The sequence below is a fragment of the Benincasa hispida genome, chromosome 10, assembly GCF_027475165.1.
Source record: "Benincasa hispida cultivar pf3 chromosome 10, pf3_genome.v1.1, whole genome shotgun sequence".
Classification (NCBI taxonomy): Eukaryota; Viridiplantae; Streptophyta; class Magnoliopsida; order Cucurbitales; family Cucurbitaceae; genus Benincasa; species Benincasa hispida.
The window spans coordinates 58,290,045-58,312,164 of NC_143487.1; the positions used below are offsets into that span (position 1 = coordinate 58,290,045).

A 22,120-nucleotide genomic window follows, 5' to 3' on the forward strand; every position below is an offset into this window, starting at 1 on the left:
TCTGCTGCAGCATAGTTAACAAAAGGTTGGTTTAATGTCAGGTTGCCTTTGAACTCCTGAACTTTCTCATGACGTTGTTCATAAGATAAGAGCTCATATTGAATTTTGTTCCATGTGAGGTCTTGGCTTCGAACAACACAGACAACGGGATTATATTCCTCATCAAGACCTACAAAAACATATGAGATAAAGCTCCTAAAGTCCATAAGAGAACCGGCGAGCAAGAGACTGTCATTATATCTCTTCATGACAGCCAAGTAATCTTGCATTTTCAGGCTTCCCTTTCTAATTTGTTGCATCATTTGCTGGTAGTAGTCTTCTTGCAACCTTGATTGAATACCAAAGTATTTTTTCCTGGGAATGCGACCAAAATCCTACATTGGTGAAATAAGGGGATGATCATGAATATATAAGTGAGGACAACTATCTCTAATGGAATAAGGGCTTTTGGGTAAAATCAAAAACAAAATCATGAAAGTTTTTGCCCAAAGTAGACAACATCATACTATTCTGGAGATTGTTGAAGGGTTGTTATCCCCAACATTATTTGAATGGCATCCACGAACCTTTTGCCTTGCCATAACCCATAACCTGAGCTACTATTTCTGGTGTCATTGAGTTGTACAACCATCCGACTAGAAGTTAATCAGTGATCAACCGGTGTTTTTTAGTGAGATGGTCTTCCACCTTATAGCTCCTTGGGATTTTAAGAACAATATTTTGCCAAAACAAAAAATTTCCTCAGTCCAACTTGATGGATGTCACTTGATTCAACAGATTGATAAAGGAGGGGTTACCAATGGGACATGTACCAGAACGTACTTGATATCGTTTCGTTGCAGGGACTGAATTGCTATTGAAGAAAGGGTTCTTCTATAAGAAGGACGAAGCTTACTATTGGAGACTTCAAACTCGGAATTTTTTTTGCTAAGCTTAGGATCGATGAGGGTGTCAGGCATAACAGCTCTAATACCAAGTTTAGGTTTTTAAAGAGAAGAGAGGAAGAAGAGTAAATGCTCTCGACCAATATTATTAATTCAGAAACTTACGTTTAGAGAAAAAGGATCCCCAACTTAAATACACAGTCAATGAGAAAAATAAGAAGATAAGATTAAGTTACCAAGTACAAGCACCTAAGCAGCAGAGAACAATCACCTTAATGGTATTTATATCATAACAAGCTCTACTTCTACTCCACCCAAGAATATAGAAAAATACAGACTAAGTGACTTTTTGTGGTTTCTTCTTGGTAGTCAATCGATGCCTAATCCTTATAATTTTAAGTTTCCAATTTTTAGTCTCCAAGGACTAGGATTTCTTCAAGACTCAATGGGACTCAATCGGAAGAGAATGACTACTTAGACGACCATGGGAGCATGGGAGAGAGGAATCCTATAATGACAAACGTACAATGTCGGGAAAAGACAATTATTTTTATGGAATGATTGGATAAATTGACAAAACAAAATGATGATTTAGAAAATTAGTCAAATAAGTATTTCTTCGTGAAAATAGCCGAAGAGCTCATTTTGATACTATTTAAAATTTAATAATGGACAAAATTATCCCTACTACAAAATCCATAGCATTATGGTGTATTTAAAAGAAAAATCTAATAATTTAAAACAAAATCTAATAAACTCAACCACCCCAAATCTCATAAATTTGAAATTTGAATAAATGCGAAACAAATAAAGAAAACTATTTGAACTAAATAGCATATCAAAACTGACTTTAGTTATAAAAAATAATATCATACAAATGAAAATAAAGCTTTAAATAATGAACATAATTAAAACTTAATGATTGAAAAACTAGAAAGTTATACTTTCGTGTGTTAATTTTCACCGAGAAACTAGTTAATTGTCAAGAATTATAATTAATAACTCAAAATTTAGATATGAAATAAGTAAATACATGGTATTCAAAATAACTATCAAATGAAGTTCATTGGACCCCACAAATACCTTCTACTCATTATCCTCACAAATACCTTCTTCCTAAAATTTTGTCATATGTTGTCACACATGTTAATAGCAACCGAAATCTTCTTTAATCTAGACCATGTAAATACCTTATAAATATCAAGAATGTTTGTCATATTTTGTCACACCCCTTATACTAAAATTAACTTAAAACCCACACACATATCTTGTAGTGGCTAAAATATTCTTCAAGTGTAAATACTATGTATTAAAAAACCATCAACTAAACCTCACAAGTATTCTATACTAAAAACCTAAAGTCTAGGCTAGAATCTAAACAATTTATTCTTCTTCTTAGCTTCCTAAGTTACCTACCCTTGCACAATAGATTCACCATCACCAAATCCACCCCTTCTCCTTCACAAACTCTCTATCCCTATCCTTCTACAGCTCTTCCATAGAGATTTCAATCATCTTAAAATCTATCATTCATCTTTCATTCAAATTGTCATCGATTTCTCACAAATTACTATGCAAATATATATGGAATCAAACTATAAACCCTAATAAAAAAATATAATACATGCTTTAAGTTTGAATACATTTTGAGAATGTTAATCCAATGACCAACTGATCAAGCAATGCCACTTCCATCTATGACCTCGTGCGAGACTAGTAGTATAATCAATCTTGAGAAGTCCTTTTATATATATATATATAAAAGCTATCCTAACAATGATATGATTGATTAGCACGTAATTTTTAATTTAGGTTTAAAACGCCTTTAATATTTAAAAACAAACAATCAGTAATCAAATCTCAACAAAATCTAACCAAACAAATTTAAAAGGGCAAAAAATTACCTAAATTTGTGCCCTCCACATTTGAAGCCATCGTGAGATTTTAAGAAGGTAAAATAGGGAAATAAAGTATAGAGATGGACCCTACACATCACCTCTTTTTTTTTTTTTCATAAATCATTCCATTAAAAAAATGGTCATTTTTCCATTTGTGTTCCATTTTGGTCATCCAGGATTTTTCTTTTTTTTCCAGAGGTTATTATATGTGCACACCTTTTTTTTTTTTTTTTTGAAATTAAAGGTCTAGGGATTAAAATTTAGCATGAAAAAAGATTTTTTTTCTCAAACATTTAGGGGTTCCATCATTCTCCTTTCTTCTTGATATAACTCAAATACCCCAATGAAAACATTAATAAATCAATGTAATGTGAAAAGTGGGCTCATTTAATTAACTTTGGTATTGTTTACTTGTATTATGCACCCTTGCTAACATTTGGGGTCCACTTCAAAATGTGTAATAAAAAACGCAAGCTGATTGATGAGCGAAGGGTATTCAATCCAATTGTGTTTAGAAATTACATTGTACCGATATGGATACTATTACGATTACCATTACTGTCACTGTTTTAAATGGAAAAAGTATGGATTTTGATCATTACCGTTATTGTAACTGTTTGATCCTCAAAGGTAAAGGTAACAGTGGCAGTAATGGTAACAGTGAATGTAAAATTCATGATTCTATGTAAACGTGATAAAAAAACAATCCAATTACATTTGCGATTCTAGCTCATTACGATTGATCTAACAACGAAATTCCATTACAATCATACTGATTTTCATTACAGATTGGTAAACATGGTCAAAGTACATGAGAGAGGGAAAATGGAAGTATAAAGTGATAGGGTATAAATAAAGAGTTTACATTCATACTCTAATAGTAATTATGGGTATTTATAATTTTTTTTAACGCCAAGTGTATTAATGTAACTTTTGAAAGTTTAAAAGTGTTATCAAAATAAGACATAGATTAAAGGTTTCAATCCATACACCAATATTATGAATTTAAAAAAAAAAAAAAAAAACGCTTTTGGAAAGTTTAAGAGTATCATGCAACTTTTAAAAGTTCAATTGAAGCCAAGTACAAAGTTCTAAAGGCATTTTCTATAATATAGCATTTATATTATTGATAATTTGTTGATTTTTTCTTATGTTTCACTAACTTTTTAACGATATCATAAAAATATGGATGTTGAACCTATGGACTACTCAACATAAGCATAACTCAATTAACCAAGAAGTTAATGGTTGAATCTCACCTTCTGAAATATGGATATATGAAAGTATATATCAATGAAAAACCAAAAGAAATAAATAGTATATAATTCAACTAACAAAACTTTCAAAACATGTAATGTCCAATTCCGATCATGAGATACCCAAAGCTTGCCACAAGATGAGGTTGATAAAAAGACGAAAACACTAAACTTAGCAAAAAAAAAATCTTAAATTCCAACTAATTAATAGCATCCAACATAATTGAAATGATGAAGACCTGAAAAGAAAAAGTAGTTAAGACCAACCATAAAAAACACTCCTAATCAATCACTTTTTGTGGGAAAAAAAAACATGAAAACTTGTCTAATAGGAAGTAACAACGACACCACTTACTCCCGATACGAGTATTTCTCCCACTAGCATAATCTTTTACTATCAACTCCAATGTATGAAGTTCGATTTTTTTACTCCACATATTGTAAAATTAAAAATTAATAAATATATATATACATACACATATATATTCACCACTTATTTAGATTGTACCACTAGTTTAAAGTTGAAAATTGAGGCAAGCAAGAAAAGGCTTCATTCAAATTAACATAGGGCCCATGTGTAAATGTGGAATAGCCTAAAGTTTACATAACCTCTTCAAGATGACAAATCCCCAAAGCTGCCTCTACAATAGTCTCAAAGGAGACAATCTAAATCTAACCAATTATAAACATAAATTGACAAAGCTTTCTGCTTGCATTCAAGAGCCACCCTAGAATATAAGCAGATTCAAATTCAAAATAATACCTATCTTCTCCAAACAATATAACAAGTAATTAAAAAAAAATGATTCCTTTAACTCTATGAACAAATCACCAATAACAACTGCAGCTTCAGGTTGTTTCAGAACCTTCTTCAACAGAAGCTAGTGTTCCCTCTCTGATAAATGAAGGATTTAAGAACTTGGCCACAAATCCCCACAGTTTGTAAACATCTTCGAAGTTCGTCAAGAATCCCAATGAAGCTGTTACAACCTCAAGCCGTGCAAATCCGTGCTTCCCATGCCTGCCATCTTTAGTATGCCTGCACAGGGATGACTCTTCAAGATTTAAAACACCATGTTGCCGTTTCGAGCTGTCTAAAACCCGAATGTGGCTGAGGAATCCAATACCAAGAGATATGCCATCTCTTTCAGCTAGCTTCTGAACAAATTCTGGATTGATTAGTCCCCTGTTTCTGTTTCTCACATTGAAAGCTACTGCTGCTCCCCTTTCATATTTTATTTTTGGTCCATAAATCTGAACTAGGTTTACTTTGTTGCTTCCTTCTGAACCGGGAAACTTTAGTTGAAGCAACGACGTGACGAGCCAATTGATCAAAAATCGAAGTCGAAGTGTAGTCTTGTTCAGACCTAACATATTTATGTGATCAAGATGTCGACATATAATCTCAGGCTCCCTCCTGTTCCACTCTTCCTCATCATCATACTCTCCATTGCTTGTATAATCTTCATCATCCAAGCTCGTCACAGATACTTCTCCGGGCTCGATGTTATGGCTTAAGTGCTCCTTACCATTCTCTTCCATCCTAAAAGAAACTCGTCTTCCTCGGCTTTGCATATTACTCTCTTCCAAACCAAAAAACCTTCCACCAACGTGTTTGTTTCCTTCTCTTCTCCCTAACAACCTGAATTCACCTTCTGTTTCCCTTCTAATGGCACTCTCCTTCATCTCCGGACATATTTCTGATGTTGTACCATTTTCCAGCCCACGATAACAAAACTCGGATGTAGAAATATCAAGATGAAATCCATTATTTAACGTAGATTTTATCGAGGGACCATTGGAAAGTGGTTTACTATCTTCTGTTACTTCATGGATCTCCGTAACAACTCTGTAAGGGGAGTCATTTTTGCTATTAGCCGATGTGGCACTTGTTTCTGCAAATATATCTCTGGGAACCTCCTCGATGCAGCCCAGTTCCTGGCAGACTGAGTGGACAGCAGCATCAAAAGAAAGTACAGGTTGCTCATCATAAGGCCCCAAGTTAAAATCTTTGTCATTGTTGTATGTTGGTTCGCTGTGGATCTTAGAAGTTGGCTTAGGAGAGAGTAGTTTGTTCTTCTTTCCTTTTAACCAATGCTGAGGCAGAGGAGAAGTAATTTTCTGTTTGTGCGATTGACCTGCATTATCAGATCCTAGTGGACTCTGTCCTAAGTCAATCCAAATCGAACAATCTGACAATTCATCTTCACTGAACACCGGGCTCTTCATCACCTCCCCAAGAGAAATAGTCTCACTTTCCTCAAGTATGGTACTTGTTCCATCTCTGTCAGAGCTGTTATCATGATCCATCTCTGTTTCATAAACATCCCTCACCTGAGCAGACGTGAAGGCACCAGAGAAAGCAGGCAGTTGTGATCCCTGACGAGTTTCAGATGTTTTATCCACAACCCCAGCAACTTGGTCGCCTTCAAATTGACCCACTCTGTCAAGATCATCCATCGAGTCACTCAGATACATGGGATACTCAGGGGTTATCTTCACCATTCCAGAGCCAGTACATCCAGACCGAGTTTGTAAACTTCCCATCACTGATCTCTTTATCAGAAGACATCCAAAACCAGTAGGATCATACCCAAAAACCCTATAAAACGATGTTATGATAAAATCCGGTCGGAAAAGTGATAAACCAAGTGAATCCATATCCTTTGGACCTAAGGATCCAGCATCAAGCAAAACATGCCAATTGTTCTGTTGTGCCAAAGCCATCCACTGGTATGAATACTTAGCACCAGTCACTCTAGACTGAACAGGAAACACAAACAGACCAACAGAATCCTTCTTCCTCCTCCTCTTGTTCGTTATCTGTTTCCGCAAATCGGTCGAGCAAAGTTTCAAAGTTGGCCATTTAAACCAAGCACTATATGCTTTAGCACCCTTCTCCCTAGCACATTGAGCCATCCAATTCACAGATTGGCTCTCATAATCAAACATAGTCAACAATTTCTTGCTGCTATTGAAAGGGTATGATTCAGCCAGCAATTTAAAAGCAGACCCTCTGCTAACAGTAAAAACAAGGCCATATTCATGCTCAGGTATGTTCAAATGATCCATAATCCTACTCTTTATATCATGCTCTATAGTCCCTCTCTCGGCACCACCATAAAGAGCTTGATTACTCAAATTAGCAGCAATCTCAGACAAACTAAATGTAGAAGACTCCCAATAATGAAGGCTCTGAACATAAGAAAACAGCCCAAATCCACAGTAATCAAGACATACCTTAATCAAATGGGAATATTCATTCGAACGAAGCTGATCAATCTTCTCTGAGGACTGATACTTTGGGTACATTGTGAGAAACTTAGAGAAAGCTTCATGAAGATCAGGAATGGCATCATCAGATTCATATGTACGATCAGCCGCCATAGCTGTGGCCTTGAGAAACTCCCGCTGAGCTTGAAGCCTAGCAAGCGACCGTGATCGGCCCAAGCCACTGTTGTCATCGTTGGGTAATGGCTCAGAGTCCACATCTTGCGACTTGAAGAGAGACCCATCTTCAGAAGCTTCTTCAAGAGCTTCTCTAAGCTTGTGTTCTTCAAGTTTTCGAAGAATCAGTTTGTGTTTCTTGATATCCATCGCTGAATCGGACCCATCTTTTTTTCTACTCTTTTTATCCATAATCAAAGCAGCACAATGAGATAGAGGCTTCCATAGTGAATGATGCATCAAAACCAAGTGAAGAAAAACCCCAAAAATGAAGAGAGGCTTAAAGCTTGAGTTGAAACACAGCAATGGGGTTTATTTCGCCATTAAAACAAGCTTCGTTCTGGTGTGAAATTGAACACCCACATCAAATCTAAGGCATTCATGAAGGAAATTTGAAAAAGGATCGACACCCACAAGAAAATTTGTGAAACCAAAAGTAGCTACACCTCAAGAAGAAGAAGAAGATTAATTATTTAGAGGGTCAAACCCTAAAAACACAGGACCCGGATCCCCAAAATTTGCAGTGACACTCGAATTAAGTGCAGAAGAAAAGAAAAGAAAAAAACCCAAACTGAAATAAATCAATTGACCCCCAAAATCAAATGCCCATTTACACCATTTTCAATTCAGAGCCACTCTTCATTAAATAGATGCACAGAGAGCATTAACATTTCATAAAAAGCCTCAGTGCTGCTCTACTTCTTCAACCTTAGTTAACTAACACAATGCCTTAAGAAACAGAGGAAAAGGAAATTGGGTAGCAAAGACTTTAAATTTATTTATTTATTTACTTATTTTCAAAAAGAAAAAGACCACCTTTAGTTTGAACCATTTATCTTTACTACTACCAATTGAATAATTTTTGGCTATGTGATTTAGGGACCCCACTGTGACTTTTTTTTTTTTTTTAAACAAAAAGAAATTTATCTCTGATATTGGCAGATTAAAAAGTCAAATAATATCTCAGCTGGATTGGCAAAAAGCTGTTTTCTGTCCAACCAAGAATGCCACTAATTAGTTGATTTTATGTTTTTTTTTTAACTTTATTTCTTCTTCTTTTTTTTTCTCTTAGAACTTGAATTTAAAAGTGTTCATCAATTTGATGATGAAGTTTATAGATTTTAAGGTTCTCTCTACTTTCCTTTCTTGATCTGTTAGATTGGACTTGAGTGAATTGTTTCTTTTGGGCATCTTTATTATGTCAATCAGCCAGTAGAGTTTGCAGATAAAAACAATGAGAAGATACTATGGACTAAAATTAGAAACGTTGGATTTCAACTGGATAATGCAATGGATTGACAAAAATTGAGAATTGTGAAAGTTATCTCCATTAAATTATAAATTTAGCCCTAAAATTTGATAATGGTGTCAAATAGGTTTATAAAATTTAAAAGTATCAAATACATTCCCGACATATTCAATATTTCAAAATATAACCAATAATATTAGATATAAAATTATATTTTGTTTGTAATAAGAGATTAAATTGTCAGATGTTGATGATTATGGTTAATCTTTCCGTCGAACCCTGTTTGGAGATTAATTCTATAATTGAGGATATTTGAAATATGGTATCATTTCAATCTGTCCAATATCGCTTCGTGAGGAGAGATTGGAATAGGACGGCACATGATCTAGCTCGTCGTGGTTTGTCATCAACCTCTTTTATTTGGCTTTCTAATTTTCCTATGTGGATGATTTTTCGTTGTAATCAGAATATTTGACACTTTCTTATTATGCCTTCTTTCTGGCTGGGAAAGTGTAATGAACTAATGAATGGACTTTATTATCCAAAAAAAAGGAAAAAGAAAAAAAAGATTAAAGTTCATCAAAGAAAGCATAACTCAACTGGCATACGAAAGCGTTATTAACCACAAGATTTATGGTTTGAATCCCCCACTCCTACCATACTAAAAAAAGAGATTAAACTTTTAATTGTCATGTTTAATAGGTTCGTGGATCTTAAACAATTGTAGGATAGGTCAATGACACATAAAAAAAAATTAAATTTTTTTAAATATATATATACTTGAAATTATTTTAATAAACTAGTCATATACTTTAAATGAAATTTTAATAAATAATGTTGTTAAACTACTAATATATTAATGATATACTTGAAATTACATTTTGAATGAGTATTAATATATTACCAATACCTTAATAAAATACCTTGGATTACATTTCGAATGAGTTTTGTTACACTATCAACACCATTGTTATATTCTAAATGAACTTAGTGAGTGTTGATCTATACATTAATGATAAACTTCAAATTATTTTTTAACGATTATTAATATATTACTGATACATAAATATTATAATTTAAATAAATTTTGATCCACTGTCGTTAGTGGTAACTACTAATACACCAGGGTAATATTTAATCTGACATGTACAATTGAAGTTATACTATTATACCTAATATATGTTATTATGAATGATATAACTTCACATTTAAAGTTATATATTAATAATATCGTTGATGTTCTCTTTTCTCTTAATTTAAATTTGGTATATCAGCCCATTGATATGTGAAATATAAAAGACATTCGTTATACAATTTAAAATACCAAATTAATGGTTGATGATTTGTCATCACAATCATATAAAAAAAATTTAAGGATGATTTTCAAAAATAGAAAAAGAAAGGAAACTATTTACACAAAATAGCAAAGTTTAATCATCTTTCCCCCTTCTCCTTCTCCTTCTCCTTCTCTTTCTTCTTCTTCTTTAACCCAATCTTGGTCTTTCTCTCTAATCCACACATTTTCTTCTTCTTCTTTGGTCTAATCTCGGTCTCTCTCTCTATCCACACACTTTCTTCTTCTTCTTCGATCTGATCTTAACCTCTCTCTCTCTAGCCCACACTCACTAACGTCTAGCAGTCGTTGCACTCATGAATCCACTGCTTTTTGGGTCTACATCACAGATTTGGTTGTACGTCATCGTCGGTGCCCAATTTTTCTCTCTCTACCCAATTCACTCTCTCTCTTCCTCTAACTCTTAGATCCGTGCAAACCAATCCTCGTCACCGCTGTCTTTGTTGCCGCCATTGCTAGAGTTCACTAGATTTTGGTAGTTAGGGGTAAGATTTTGGGCGTTTTGGGTTAATTTTGTTTGGTTCTTGAACACCCTTATGTTTTGGTATTGATTTACCCATGAAGTTGGATGCTAGATTCGAGTTTTGCTACTATTAGATAGTTGTGATAGACATTGTCATCAATGTCTATCACAAATAGATGCTGATAGAATTCTCTCAATGATAGAAACTGATATAAGTCTATCACTGACAGACACTGATAAAAGTCTATTAGTGTTTATTAATGATAGAAACGGAAAAAAGTCTATCATTGATATCAATGTCTATCTGTTGTTTTTTTTTATTATTATTATTTCTATAAATAGTTTGATATTTTTTCTATCTGTGAAAATTTTCCTTATTTTTAAATAGAATAGATTTGCTAATATACTTTATATTTACTATACCAAGTAACACAATTATTGTAATTAAGATATAACATTATAATCAAATAAAAAGTTCGAAAGCAGAGCACAATTAATGTGAAAACCTAAATATTGCCATCAAAATTAAATTAATCAAATGACAATTTCATATCAAAATGGAAAAATAGAAAAACAATACCCACCATAATCAAACAAATCACATCCACCACAACACAATTAATTAAATTATAGTACATCAATGGTATAAATGATATCCATTATATTTTGTATGTCATTTGACTTCGAGGTGTTGGTTTACTAAATTGGTTGCTTCATTGAAGAAATATGAATTCACTACATCTTTTTCAAATTACTCACTTTTTTATGTTAAACTATTTCTAGTTAAATTTAATTAATACAAAAATTCTATTTCTAATAATAATAATTTATTGTTTTATTGTTTTTTCTAAAAATTAAGTAATTATTTGTTGAGATTAATTTAATTTGATCATTTATTATAAACATGTAATCATTATTGATCGGTTAATTATTTATTGTTCATTACTATTAACATATCATATATATATATATACATATATATATATATCATATTTTTTTTATATTTTTTTATAAAATATATTGTTTATTAAAATATATATTCTTATATTATTTAATTAAGACTTAAAATTACTAATGTTGAAATTAATTCATTATAAAAATGGTTAGGTAATAGATTATAATTAATATGACGTTCATTAAATATATTAATTGGTTAATTTTTTTTTATTATAAATACTCATTTTTCAAATATTTATAAATAAAATTATTATTGATTCATAATTAATTAATTTTTCTATCGATATATTGAATGTTGTTCATTGACTAATATATTAATCTATTACAATTATAAAATATTTTCATGCTTACTTTCGTAAATTAAATATAAACATAATTTTTGTTTATAAAATTTTGATAACATTCTCATGCACAACCAAATTCATCTTTTATTTTCAAGCATCTTATTCCAAGACATCTGTAAAACCTTAAATCAAACGGTCCATAAAAGTTAAACCTTATTTCTTTAAAAGAAATTTCTCGTTTGAAGTCGAATCTTCATGAGATTTCCATGTGAATTTCAACAAACGTTCCTTGATTTGAAATTCATTTGAAAATCGTCATACTCTATTCTCTTTAAAAACATTTTTTGTTTTTTTCCTTGTACTCCTACCAGAAATCACACAACAAACCTTCTACATAAAACTGAAAAACGTAAGAACGAGATTTTAAATGGCTAATAGGAAATAAATCCAAACTTTTTTTTTTCACAAGAGTATTTCTGTAACATAACTATGTGGGCTCCTCCCAAAGTTGAAAAAGTTATGAAAGATAGATTTTTTTTTTTTTTTTAAAATATTAGTTTTGAAAGATAAAAAAAACTTGTTAAATTTGATATGACGGTTTCTTTCAACTTTGCTCTCCAAAAAAAAAAATGTTTTTGAAGATTGCGTTCCTTAGAGCTTGGTAGGGGTTGAGGTCACCATTAGACAAATAACCCAATTAAAAAAAATTGATGGATTAATAAATAAAGAGAAATTTTCACAAATAGAAAAAATGTCAAACGATTTATAGAAATAGAAAAAAATATTGATAAACACTGATAAACTTCTATCAACGTCTCTCAGTAATAAACTTTTATCAGATTCTATCATTGATAGACACATTGGTCTCTATGAATCTCTATCAAAGAAAATTAAAATTTTGCTATTTTGTGTAAATAGGTTTCTTTATTTTTATATTTTTGAAAATTCCGCACAAACAAATATATAGAGCAAGATATTTGTAAATCTAGTAATAATTTTTTAAATTGGCAAATTTTAAAATAATTCAAAATTTCATATATTTATTATATCAATTTTACCATTATCTATGTATAAGTATCTATATCAATCAACTGATATATTTTATATTTGAAATATTAATCATCTATATTTGATATATCAGTCAAATGAAATATCAAATATAATATATGTTAGTTGATTGATATACCAAATCTAACGTAAATTAAAATACTACTAATATACATATTACCATGCAAATGATGATAAAATTATCTCTAAACATTCCTTTTAATAATAAAGAAAATATACATTCATACTTTTTTAAAAAAATTGTCAGATGATAAATTGTGATTGAACAATTGAATAGGTTGTATCAAAATTAGTATCCAAAACATGTGCCAAGTTTTTTTTTAATCTATTTTTTTTTTTTTTTAGAAAATATTGTATTGTAACGTAAGATTTCAAACTTGGAAGGACAATGATAGTAATGTAATTTTATTTATTTTGAAAAGGATAATAATTGGGATTTTTATTATAGTGATGATTCATATCAGTCATAATTTGGAGCACAAAACCCCAGAAGTAGACTTATATAAAGCAACCCAACTAAATTTTCTTTTCAGTAGCAAATTGAAAAAAGTTGAAGGGCTAGGGGGAAAAAGTTTAATTTGAAAGGTTACGTGGATAAATGAAATTCAAGTAAAAAATAATATAATACGTAGTACAAGTAGAATTATTTTATTTTTATACTACATATAGAATATGTCCAACCACCATTTTACGTTCTACTTTCCATTTTTCTCAAATCGAAAGCTATCACTAATAGTTGCTATCAGTAGTAGCTTTCAATTTTAGAAATGTACTATCAGTTGTTATCATTGATAATGCTATTAGTGATGTTACTATTAGTAAATATCATTGATAGTTGTTATTAGTAGGTATCACTGATAACTGCTATCAGTGATAGCTTTCAATTTGAGATGTGTTATCGGTTGCTATCATTGATAATTTTTAATTTAAGAAATGTGCTATTAGTTGCTATCAGTGATGCTACTATTGGTGAATATCACTAATAACCACTATCAGTGAACATCACTAATAGTTGCTATTAATGATAGCTTTAAATTTAAGAAATGTGCTATCAGTTGCTATCTCAAAACACTGATAAAATTCTCTACTAACAACTCCACCTCCGGTTTATTGCTAAGTCTATCACTAATAGTGGCTATTAGTGATAGTCGCAACGACCATCATTTACTTTTTTTAAAAAAAATCAATGATACCCATTACAAGTGATAGACTAAGCACTAAGTTTAACAAAAAAATGGTAAATGAGAAATAAAAGTAGAAGAAACAGAAACCATCAATCAATGAAATAAAGTCATTGAATAAACTTATTAAAATCTTTAATTACCTCTTAAGACCGATAAATCTCCTTATTGATCAATTAATATGAGTGATTTGTGTAAATATTTTGAGTGAAGAGATTTAAGAGAATATAGTAATCAATAGACTAGTACAATTGCAAAAAAGCTAAATTGTAAAAAAAAAAAACAAAGAAGAACGAAGAAAGCTTAATCGCAGAGAAGAAGGAAGAAAAAAAAAAGAATATAATAGAATAGAGAGAAAGAAATGAAAGAAAATGGAGCCCCGGACGACGCAGGGAGAAAAATTTTCTAATTTGAATTTTCTTGAATAAAGAAAGTTAGTGGCTGTTTGATAATGACCCAATAATAATTTTGCTTTTCCTTTTTATTTAAAAAACCATATTTTATATTGTAAAAAACCAATCATTTTTTCAACTGTTATTTCACCGTGGATTATGAAAACCCAACAAGTAAAAATGAATGCAGAGGTTTAAACATATATATCTACTTGATATCATCTTAAATCATGGATACCTGAATTATTATAATTTGAAAGTATATGAATTTTTTTTTTATAAGATATTGAGTATGGGGTGGGAAAATCGAACCTCAGAGCTCGAGTTAATAGTATAAGTACTATATTAGTTAAACTACGTTGTTGTTGGCAAGATAAATCAAATTTAGAGAAATAAATTAATTATTGATCAAGACCCAATCATAATTTTAATCAAAACAAACCTAAAAAAGAAATAAAACATTAAAGGTAGTGCTTCTATGATTATATATTGTCAAACAAGAAACATCAAATTCTTTTGAAAAGTTGAAATCATTGTTTTCTTTTTGTTTTCTTAGGGTTGGAGGATGAAGTCCCATTGTCCATTGTGGACAAAACATGACTAAGAATATTAGCGAATGTGAGGTAGGTATTGCTTGGAGCTTTTCTCTTGGAGTTTTCTTATTGTTCTTCCTTTTTGGTTTTTTTTTTTTATTTTTTTTTATTTTTTTTTATTTTAAATTCTTTCATCTTACCTCTTTATTTTATTTTATTGTTTTAATGTATATACAATTTCAACTTGGGTTTCTTTTATTTCTTTTATAATTAGTTGTTGCTTGTGCTCTTACAAATTACATTAGATAGCATTATTAGAGTTAATAATTAACTATATAGCATTATTTTTTAATTACAAACATAGTAATTTGCTCCAATCTCTTTTTTCTTATTTCTACTACATTTTTTTCTTCCTTTCTAGGTTTAACAACATAGGTTGTTTGGGAGAGATTCTATTCTCTGGCCTCGGAGTTTTTTTTTTTTAAAATGATCTTTTCTGTTGTTTTTGTTCATCTTGTTTCTTATTATTGATTAACATTTGATTTTTTCCTTTCAATTTTGTCATTTTTTTCTTTCTTTTTCATTATATGTCAGATTTTGTGCAATATTCTTTTTCTTTAGTTGTATCTGGTTTTCATTGACTTTTCTCTTATTTACAAGTTCATTTCCTCTCTCTTGTTATTTTGTTGGTGTTTATCATTATGTTCTTTTAGCACAATAACTATGGTCCTATTAATTAGAGAATCATCTTGCATGATAGTTGCCTGAAGTTAATTGCATGAAGGTGGTATTGGAGTTGGTTGTCGAAGTTTATCATTGGAAGTGGTCGTCGAAGGTTAGAGTTGGTTGTTGAAATTGCTCACTTGAAGGCGGTCATGAAAGTTGATCATCGAAGGTGATTTTCATCGGAATTTGTAGTCGGAGGTGATTGAGTTGGTCATCATAGTTTGTTGTCAGAGATGGTTGCCAGAGCCTGAAATTGGTTTTCGGAGTTGGTTGCGCGAAGGTGGTCGTCGGAGTTAGTCGCCAGAGTGTCATCGAAAGTGGTTGTCGGAGTTCAAAATTGGTCGTCGGAGTTGTCATTAGAGGTAGTTGTTAAAACTCATAGTTGGTCGTCAGAGTTTTCATCGAAGGTAGTTGTCGGAATCCAAAGTTGGTTCCTAGAGTGTGACAGCGATAGTTGCCGTAGGTGGAGCCATTGAAAAGGTTGAAAGAAAGGAGAGTTGGGGTGAGTTGGTAAAATATACCAACTCAACTCCACCTACATTGAAAGTTGGTGGGCCAAACATTTACCAACTCAACTCAACTTATATTGGGAGACGATCCAATTTGAAGAGTTTGGCATTTTTTATCAATTTATTTTTGTGTGGTACTTCATCTCCCCAATTTTTGAAGTTAGACAAAAAATTCAACTCTTCCAATCTTCTCATACTTGCAATAATGTTTGGATGAATCACCTTCAAGTCGGGGCAAAGCACATGTAGCACTTCAAGTTGTGCCAACTCACAACTCTTGGATCGAGCAGAAACTAATCCTCAAAATTTCTAATTTTTTTAGCTCACCAATTGAACCAAAATCACTGCAACCACACAATGTCAAGCGCAGTGTTTGAAGGTTCTTTAATGAATGGGTTAATGATGTCCAGCTTGATGGCCAAGCACACAGTTTTCACATCCTAAACTCAAAACTTGCCATTCATTTTCTCCACTTCCATAGGTTAAAAAGGGCATCTTATGTATCTTTGTTGCAATGTATTTGGCAACATCGTGAACCACATCATTCATTTGAACATAATCATCCCTGTCATCGGACTCTAGAAGCAAAGATGAAGATTTAATATTATCAACTAACTTAATTACCCTATTCCTTGCATCTCCCCAAGTATTTATGCCATTCAACAATCTCATACTCCTCTGGTATATTCACTAAAATAGGATCTTTCAATTTCTTGAAAACAATCTTTCCATATCTCTATTCTTTTCTCCTTCTGGTCACCAATTATCGTTACAAAAAACTTCTAGGACTCTTCTTTAGTTAGAGACTTCACCTCAAACAATTTTTCTGTATTCATTTGATTCTTTAATATGTGGTCGATTTGTCATAAGTATCTTACATCCTTCTATCCTTGATTATGAACAACATGGAATTCCAAAATTATTTTCTAGATCATATTCCTTCCACAAATCATACAATATAATGAGGATATTCTCCTTCCTCTCTGCAATGTGAGTTTGTAGGCGAGATGTTCTTACCTCCTTACACTGCGTATTTAAATCTACATTTAACTTCCCCCTCCAATTTCTTCTTGAATTTGGATTACACTCTTGGATTGACCCACTTCCACATAACTTACTTGATCAAACAAACTATCTTCCAATACTAACTTCTCAACTTCATTCAACAGCGCAAATAACCGACTTTCTTTACCTTTGGTTTTTCTTCATATATGAGTTCAATAATATTTTCTACCCTCTTCTTTGCTTTTCTGGATAGCTGATGTCGTCAGAAAAAATTAAAGCACAAGGAGCTAGGTCCTTCAGTGTGTTGTGCCATGTCAAGCACATTCTCCACATTGTCCAACCACTTGGTGACTCCATCAAAGATTGCATTCTCTTTTCTTTTATTCTGACTAACCAAAATTTGCACGCTATCTTTAGTAGTCCCAAGAGTTCCAAGTTTTCTTTTTCAACTTTTTTAATATTTATCTTGTAGCGAAAGAGGTAATAATCTAGTTGATGTAAAATGGATTTAATTGTATAATCTCCTAATACTCCAACTACAACATCCATGGTTTGGTTATCTGATAGACCTCCCATATTTAGGAAGTATGAAAGAAGGGCCAATAAGAAGATTAGGGAGAAGGGCACAAATGTAAATGTGGGAGAGAATAAAATTAGTTAGAATGGGGGCCACCAAATCTATAACAAATTCGTTAGTGGGGGGGGGTGACTGTATGCTATAAAGATAGGAAGGTAGAAGCACAGGGGGTATGAATCTTTTTATTTGAGCTTGTAACAGGGAGGGAGTCTCGGCTTCCTAGGCTATTTGAGCCAAAATAGTAAATATATAATTGAGACTCTATCAAGTATCAGAGCCATTCGATTCGTGAGAAAGGGTATGGTGAAGAAGATAGAGGCAAGACTATCAACTGTGGAGGAACAACTCACTTTACTTCATGTTGGGATGGAACAGAATGGATCAGAAATTTGGTGAGATGCAACAGATTACTGAGAACATGATGATTACAAAAATCGAAGCATTGGGGGAGACTATGGAGTAGAAGATGATCCGAGCATTGGAGGTCTGGTCGAGGAAATCAGAAACAGCCAAGGAGAGGGAATTAGAGTCATTAGAGAGGACAGTGACTGACAGAAGAAAACAACCGGCGAGAGAGGAAGGCGGCGAAAGAAAGGAAGTGTTGTTGTTTGATATGCAACTGAGAAAGCTGGAAATACCAATATTCAAAGAACAACCAGGTGAAGACCCGATGGGATGGTTTCACAAAGTTGAAAGGTATTTTGTTGTAAACCGGTTATCGGAGAAGGACAAAATCGAGGTTGCGATTTTGTGTTTGGAAGGGGAGGCATTAGAGTGGCATCAGTGGGAGGAAGAGAGAACGCCAATAGACACCTGGGCCAAATTTAAAGAACAAATCCTACTGCGTTTCCTACCAGTCAAAGAGGAAAATCGGAGAGCATAGTTTCTGACCTTGAAGCAGGACAACAGTGTGCGGGTATACCGGCGGCGATTCGAGCAACTCTTAGGGCCGTTGAAAGACCTCTCAGATGAGACGTTAGAAAGTAAGTTTGTTAGTGGGCTGAAAGAAGATATTCAAATTGAAATGAGAATGTTCAAATTAATTGGGCTGAAGGAAAAAATGAGGATGACCCAAATAATAGAAGATACGAAGGAGGCCTGAACAAAAAAATGAGGCAACCCGAATCCAACAAAGTTGACAAGCGCGTCTTCAAACTCAGGGCTCAACTCGACCACGGGTCAACTCGGCTCCAACTCAAGTTAGAACACGCAATCGGCTGCCTGAAAAATCTTTCTCAACCCGACCCGCATGTCAGGTACATCTTCAAACTCTGTTACTTTAAAAGACATCAACAGAAAATCGTTCACGGCCGGAGCTTTCAAGTGGCTGTCCGACAGTGAGATGCAAAACCGGAGGGATAAGAGACTTTGTTATCGATGTGAAGAGAAGTATACACTAGGGCACCGTTGTAAAAATAGGGAGTTGAGTATCTTATTATACCACGATGAGGAGGAAAGAGTTGAGATTAAGGAAACAGAGGACGAACCAGGGGAGGTCGAGATGCCGATGACGACTACATTGGAATCGATGGTGGTGGAGGTTAGCGAGCAAGAGGCAGTGAAGCTGTCCCTAAATTCTCTGGCAGGGATCGATTCACCCCGAATGATTAAAGTCAGGGGGGCTATAGGAGACAGGGACATGATTGTTCTCATCGAAAGTGGTGCATCACACAACTTCATCGACAACGAAATAGTATCGACCTTGAAACTGCCACAAACGCCAATGATAAGTTATGGGATAATGCTGGGAATAAGGACATCAGTGAGGATGACGGGCATTTGCAAAGAGGTAACTTAATCTCCCTAACTTAACTATTATCAATAACTTCTTTCCCTTGCCCCTGGGCAGTGCTGATGTGGTATTGGGAGTGCAATGACTGATGAGTTTGGGACGGGTCGAATGCGATTGAGGAACGTCATAGATGGAATTTCAGGTAGGTGATTAGCGGATACACTTGCAAGGAGACCGCAACCTGATGAAAGCTCAAATCTCATTAAAGTCGATGATAAAATTGGTAAAAGAAGAGGGCCAGGGCATCCTTCTTGAGCTGAACTCGCTCATGACCTCTGAAAAGGATGGAGAGGCTCAACAGTAGAACCACAACTGAAAATACAAGAGATTTTAAGAAAATACCAATCCATTTTCAGATCAGTGGAGGGGCTACCTCCAATGCGGCATCATGAACATCACATTGAACACAAGCCAGGGGCAGAACCAGTGAATGTCAGGCCATATAAATACCCACAATTCTAGAAGGACGAGATTGAGAAGCTGGTTGAAGAGATGCTCATTGCCGGGATCATTCAGCTTAGTGTAAGTCCTTTCTCAAGCCCTGTGTTATTAGTAAAGAAGAAGGACGGAAGCTGGCAGTTTTGTGTTGACTATAGGGCATTAAACCAAGTCACAGTGCCAGACAACTTCCCCATCCCAATGGTTGAAGAACTCCTTGATGAATTGGCCGGTGCACGAGTCTTCTCCAAGATTAACTTGAAGTCAGGATACCATCAAATTCGGGTGGCCCCTTCAGACATACACAAGATTGCATTCCGCACTCATGAAGGCCATTATGAGTTTCTAGTCATGCCATTCGTATTGAAAAACGCCCCATCTACATTCCAATCGGTAATGAATGATCTCTTGCACCCATACTTAAGAAAATTTGTGTTAGTATTTTTCGATGATATCCTAATCTACAACTCTTCTTTATGTGATCATGTGCATCATCTATCCGTGGTGTTGCAAGCATTGGAGGATAACCAATTTATGGCCAATATTAAGAAGTGTACGTTTGGGGCAAAGAAAATAGATTATTTGAGGCATATCATATCAGAACAGGGAATGGCGGCAGACCCTTCAAAAGTGGAAGCTATGCTCCAATGGCCAACACCTACAACAGTCAAACAACTCAGGGGATTCCTTGGATTAACAGGTTACTACCGTAAGTTTGTATCTCATTATGGGTCGTTGGCTTTCCCTCTAACACAACAACTCAAGAAGGATAAACTATAATGGAACAAGGATACACAGGAGGCCTTCGAGGTCTTGAAGCAACGGATGGCTCAACTACCTACCCTCGAGCTCCCTGATTCCAATCAAACATTCATAATCGAAACAGATGCCTCTGGGTAGAAGTTAGAGCAATATCAATGCAAGACGGAAGACCAGTGGCATACTTCAGTAAGGCCCTCTCACCCACGCACGGACTCAAGGCTGCTTACGAACGAGAACTGATTGCTATAGTCATGGCTGTACAGAAACGGCGCCCCGATCTATTGGGAAGAAGGTTAATTGTGTGAACAGATGAGAAAAGTCTCAAATTCTTATTAGAACAGCGTATTATAGTAGAGGAATGCTAGAAATGGGTGGCTAAATTAATAGGATATGAGTTTGAGATAGAGTATAAGAAAGGGATGGAAAACTCGGCCGCAGACGCATTGTCTAGGTTGCCTACCACGATGGAAATGACCATGATCATTGTAATGCGTGCCCTCAACCAGGAAGCGTTCACTAGTCAAATTGAGCAAGATCCGGAACTAAGAGCAATCAGGGATAACATCCGAGCGGAGCAACCACACCCCCGAGGATATACACTTTAGGGAGAGCTCCTACTATATAAGCAGCGTATTGTGCTTCCATCACAGTCACCTACCATCCCATTACTCCTACAAGAATTCCACAACAATCCAATTGGAGGGCACAATGGGGTAGTGAAAATGTATCAACGGTTAAAGAAGGAGTTCTTGTGGACAGGGATGAAACCAAGGGTAAGGGCATTTGTAGGGGATTGCTCTGTTTGTCAACAAGCCAAGTACTTGGCCTTAGCCCCTGCTGGACTACTCCAACCTCTGCCAATACCCGAGCTCACTTGGCAAGATATCAACATGGATTTTGTAGAGGGACTGCCGAAATCCGAAGGATACATCTCAATCTTGATGGTGGTTGATAGGCTATCCAAATATGCACACTTCATCACTCTTCGCCACCTCTATACCGCAACAACCGTGGCTACTTTGTTCATGAAGGAAGTTGTACGACTGCATGGAGTACCAAGAAGCATCATATCTGATAGAGATAAGGTGTTTACTAGCCTATTTTGGGAAGAATTTTTTAAGCTGATGGGAACACAACTCAAGAGAAGCTCATCCTACCATCCACAAACGGATGGGCAAACGGAAGTGGTCAACCGAGTGTTAGAGGCATACCTCCATTGCTTTACCATGGAAACTCCTTCGCAATGGCACAAGTGGCTAGCATAGGCTGAATATAATTATAACACATCTTACCACACAACCATCAAATGTACACCTTACGAGGTATTGTACGGCAGACCAACACC

General features: G+C 34.1%; 1 protein-coding gene across 1 annotated transcript; it reads right to left on the minus strand.

Annotated features, from left to right (window-relative positions):
* Positions 1–4,566: 4,566 nt before the first annotated feature.
* LOC150033504 (uncharacterized) lies at positions 4,567–8,279 on the minus strand. The gene has a single exon (XM_090305547.1). It carries the CDS (start codon positions 7,723–7,725, stop codon positions 4,888–4,890), a length of 2,838 nt encoding a protein of 945 aa, XP_090161673.1. The 5' UTR covers positions 7,726–8,279; the 3' UTR covers positions 4,567–4,887.
* Positions 8,280–22,120: the final 13,841 nt, after the last annotated feature.

Bases quoted from the DNA above. Each gene is read 5' to 3' on its own strand.
- LOC150033504 (XM_090305547.1), bottom strand. From the start codon at position 7,725: ATGCATCATTCACTATGGAAGCCTCTATCTCATTGTGCTGCTTTGATT.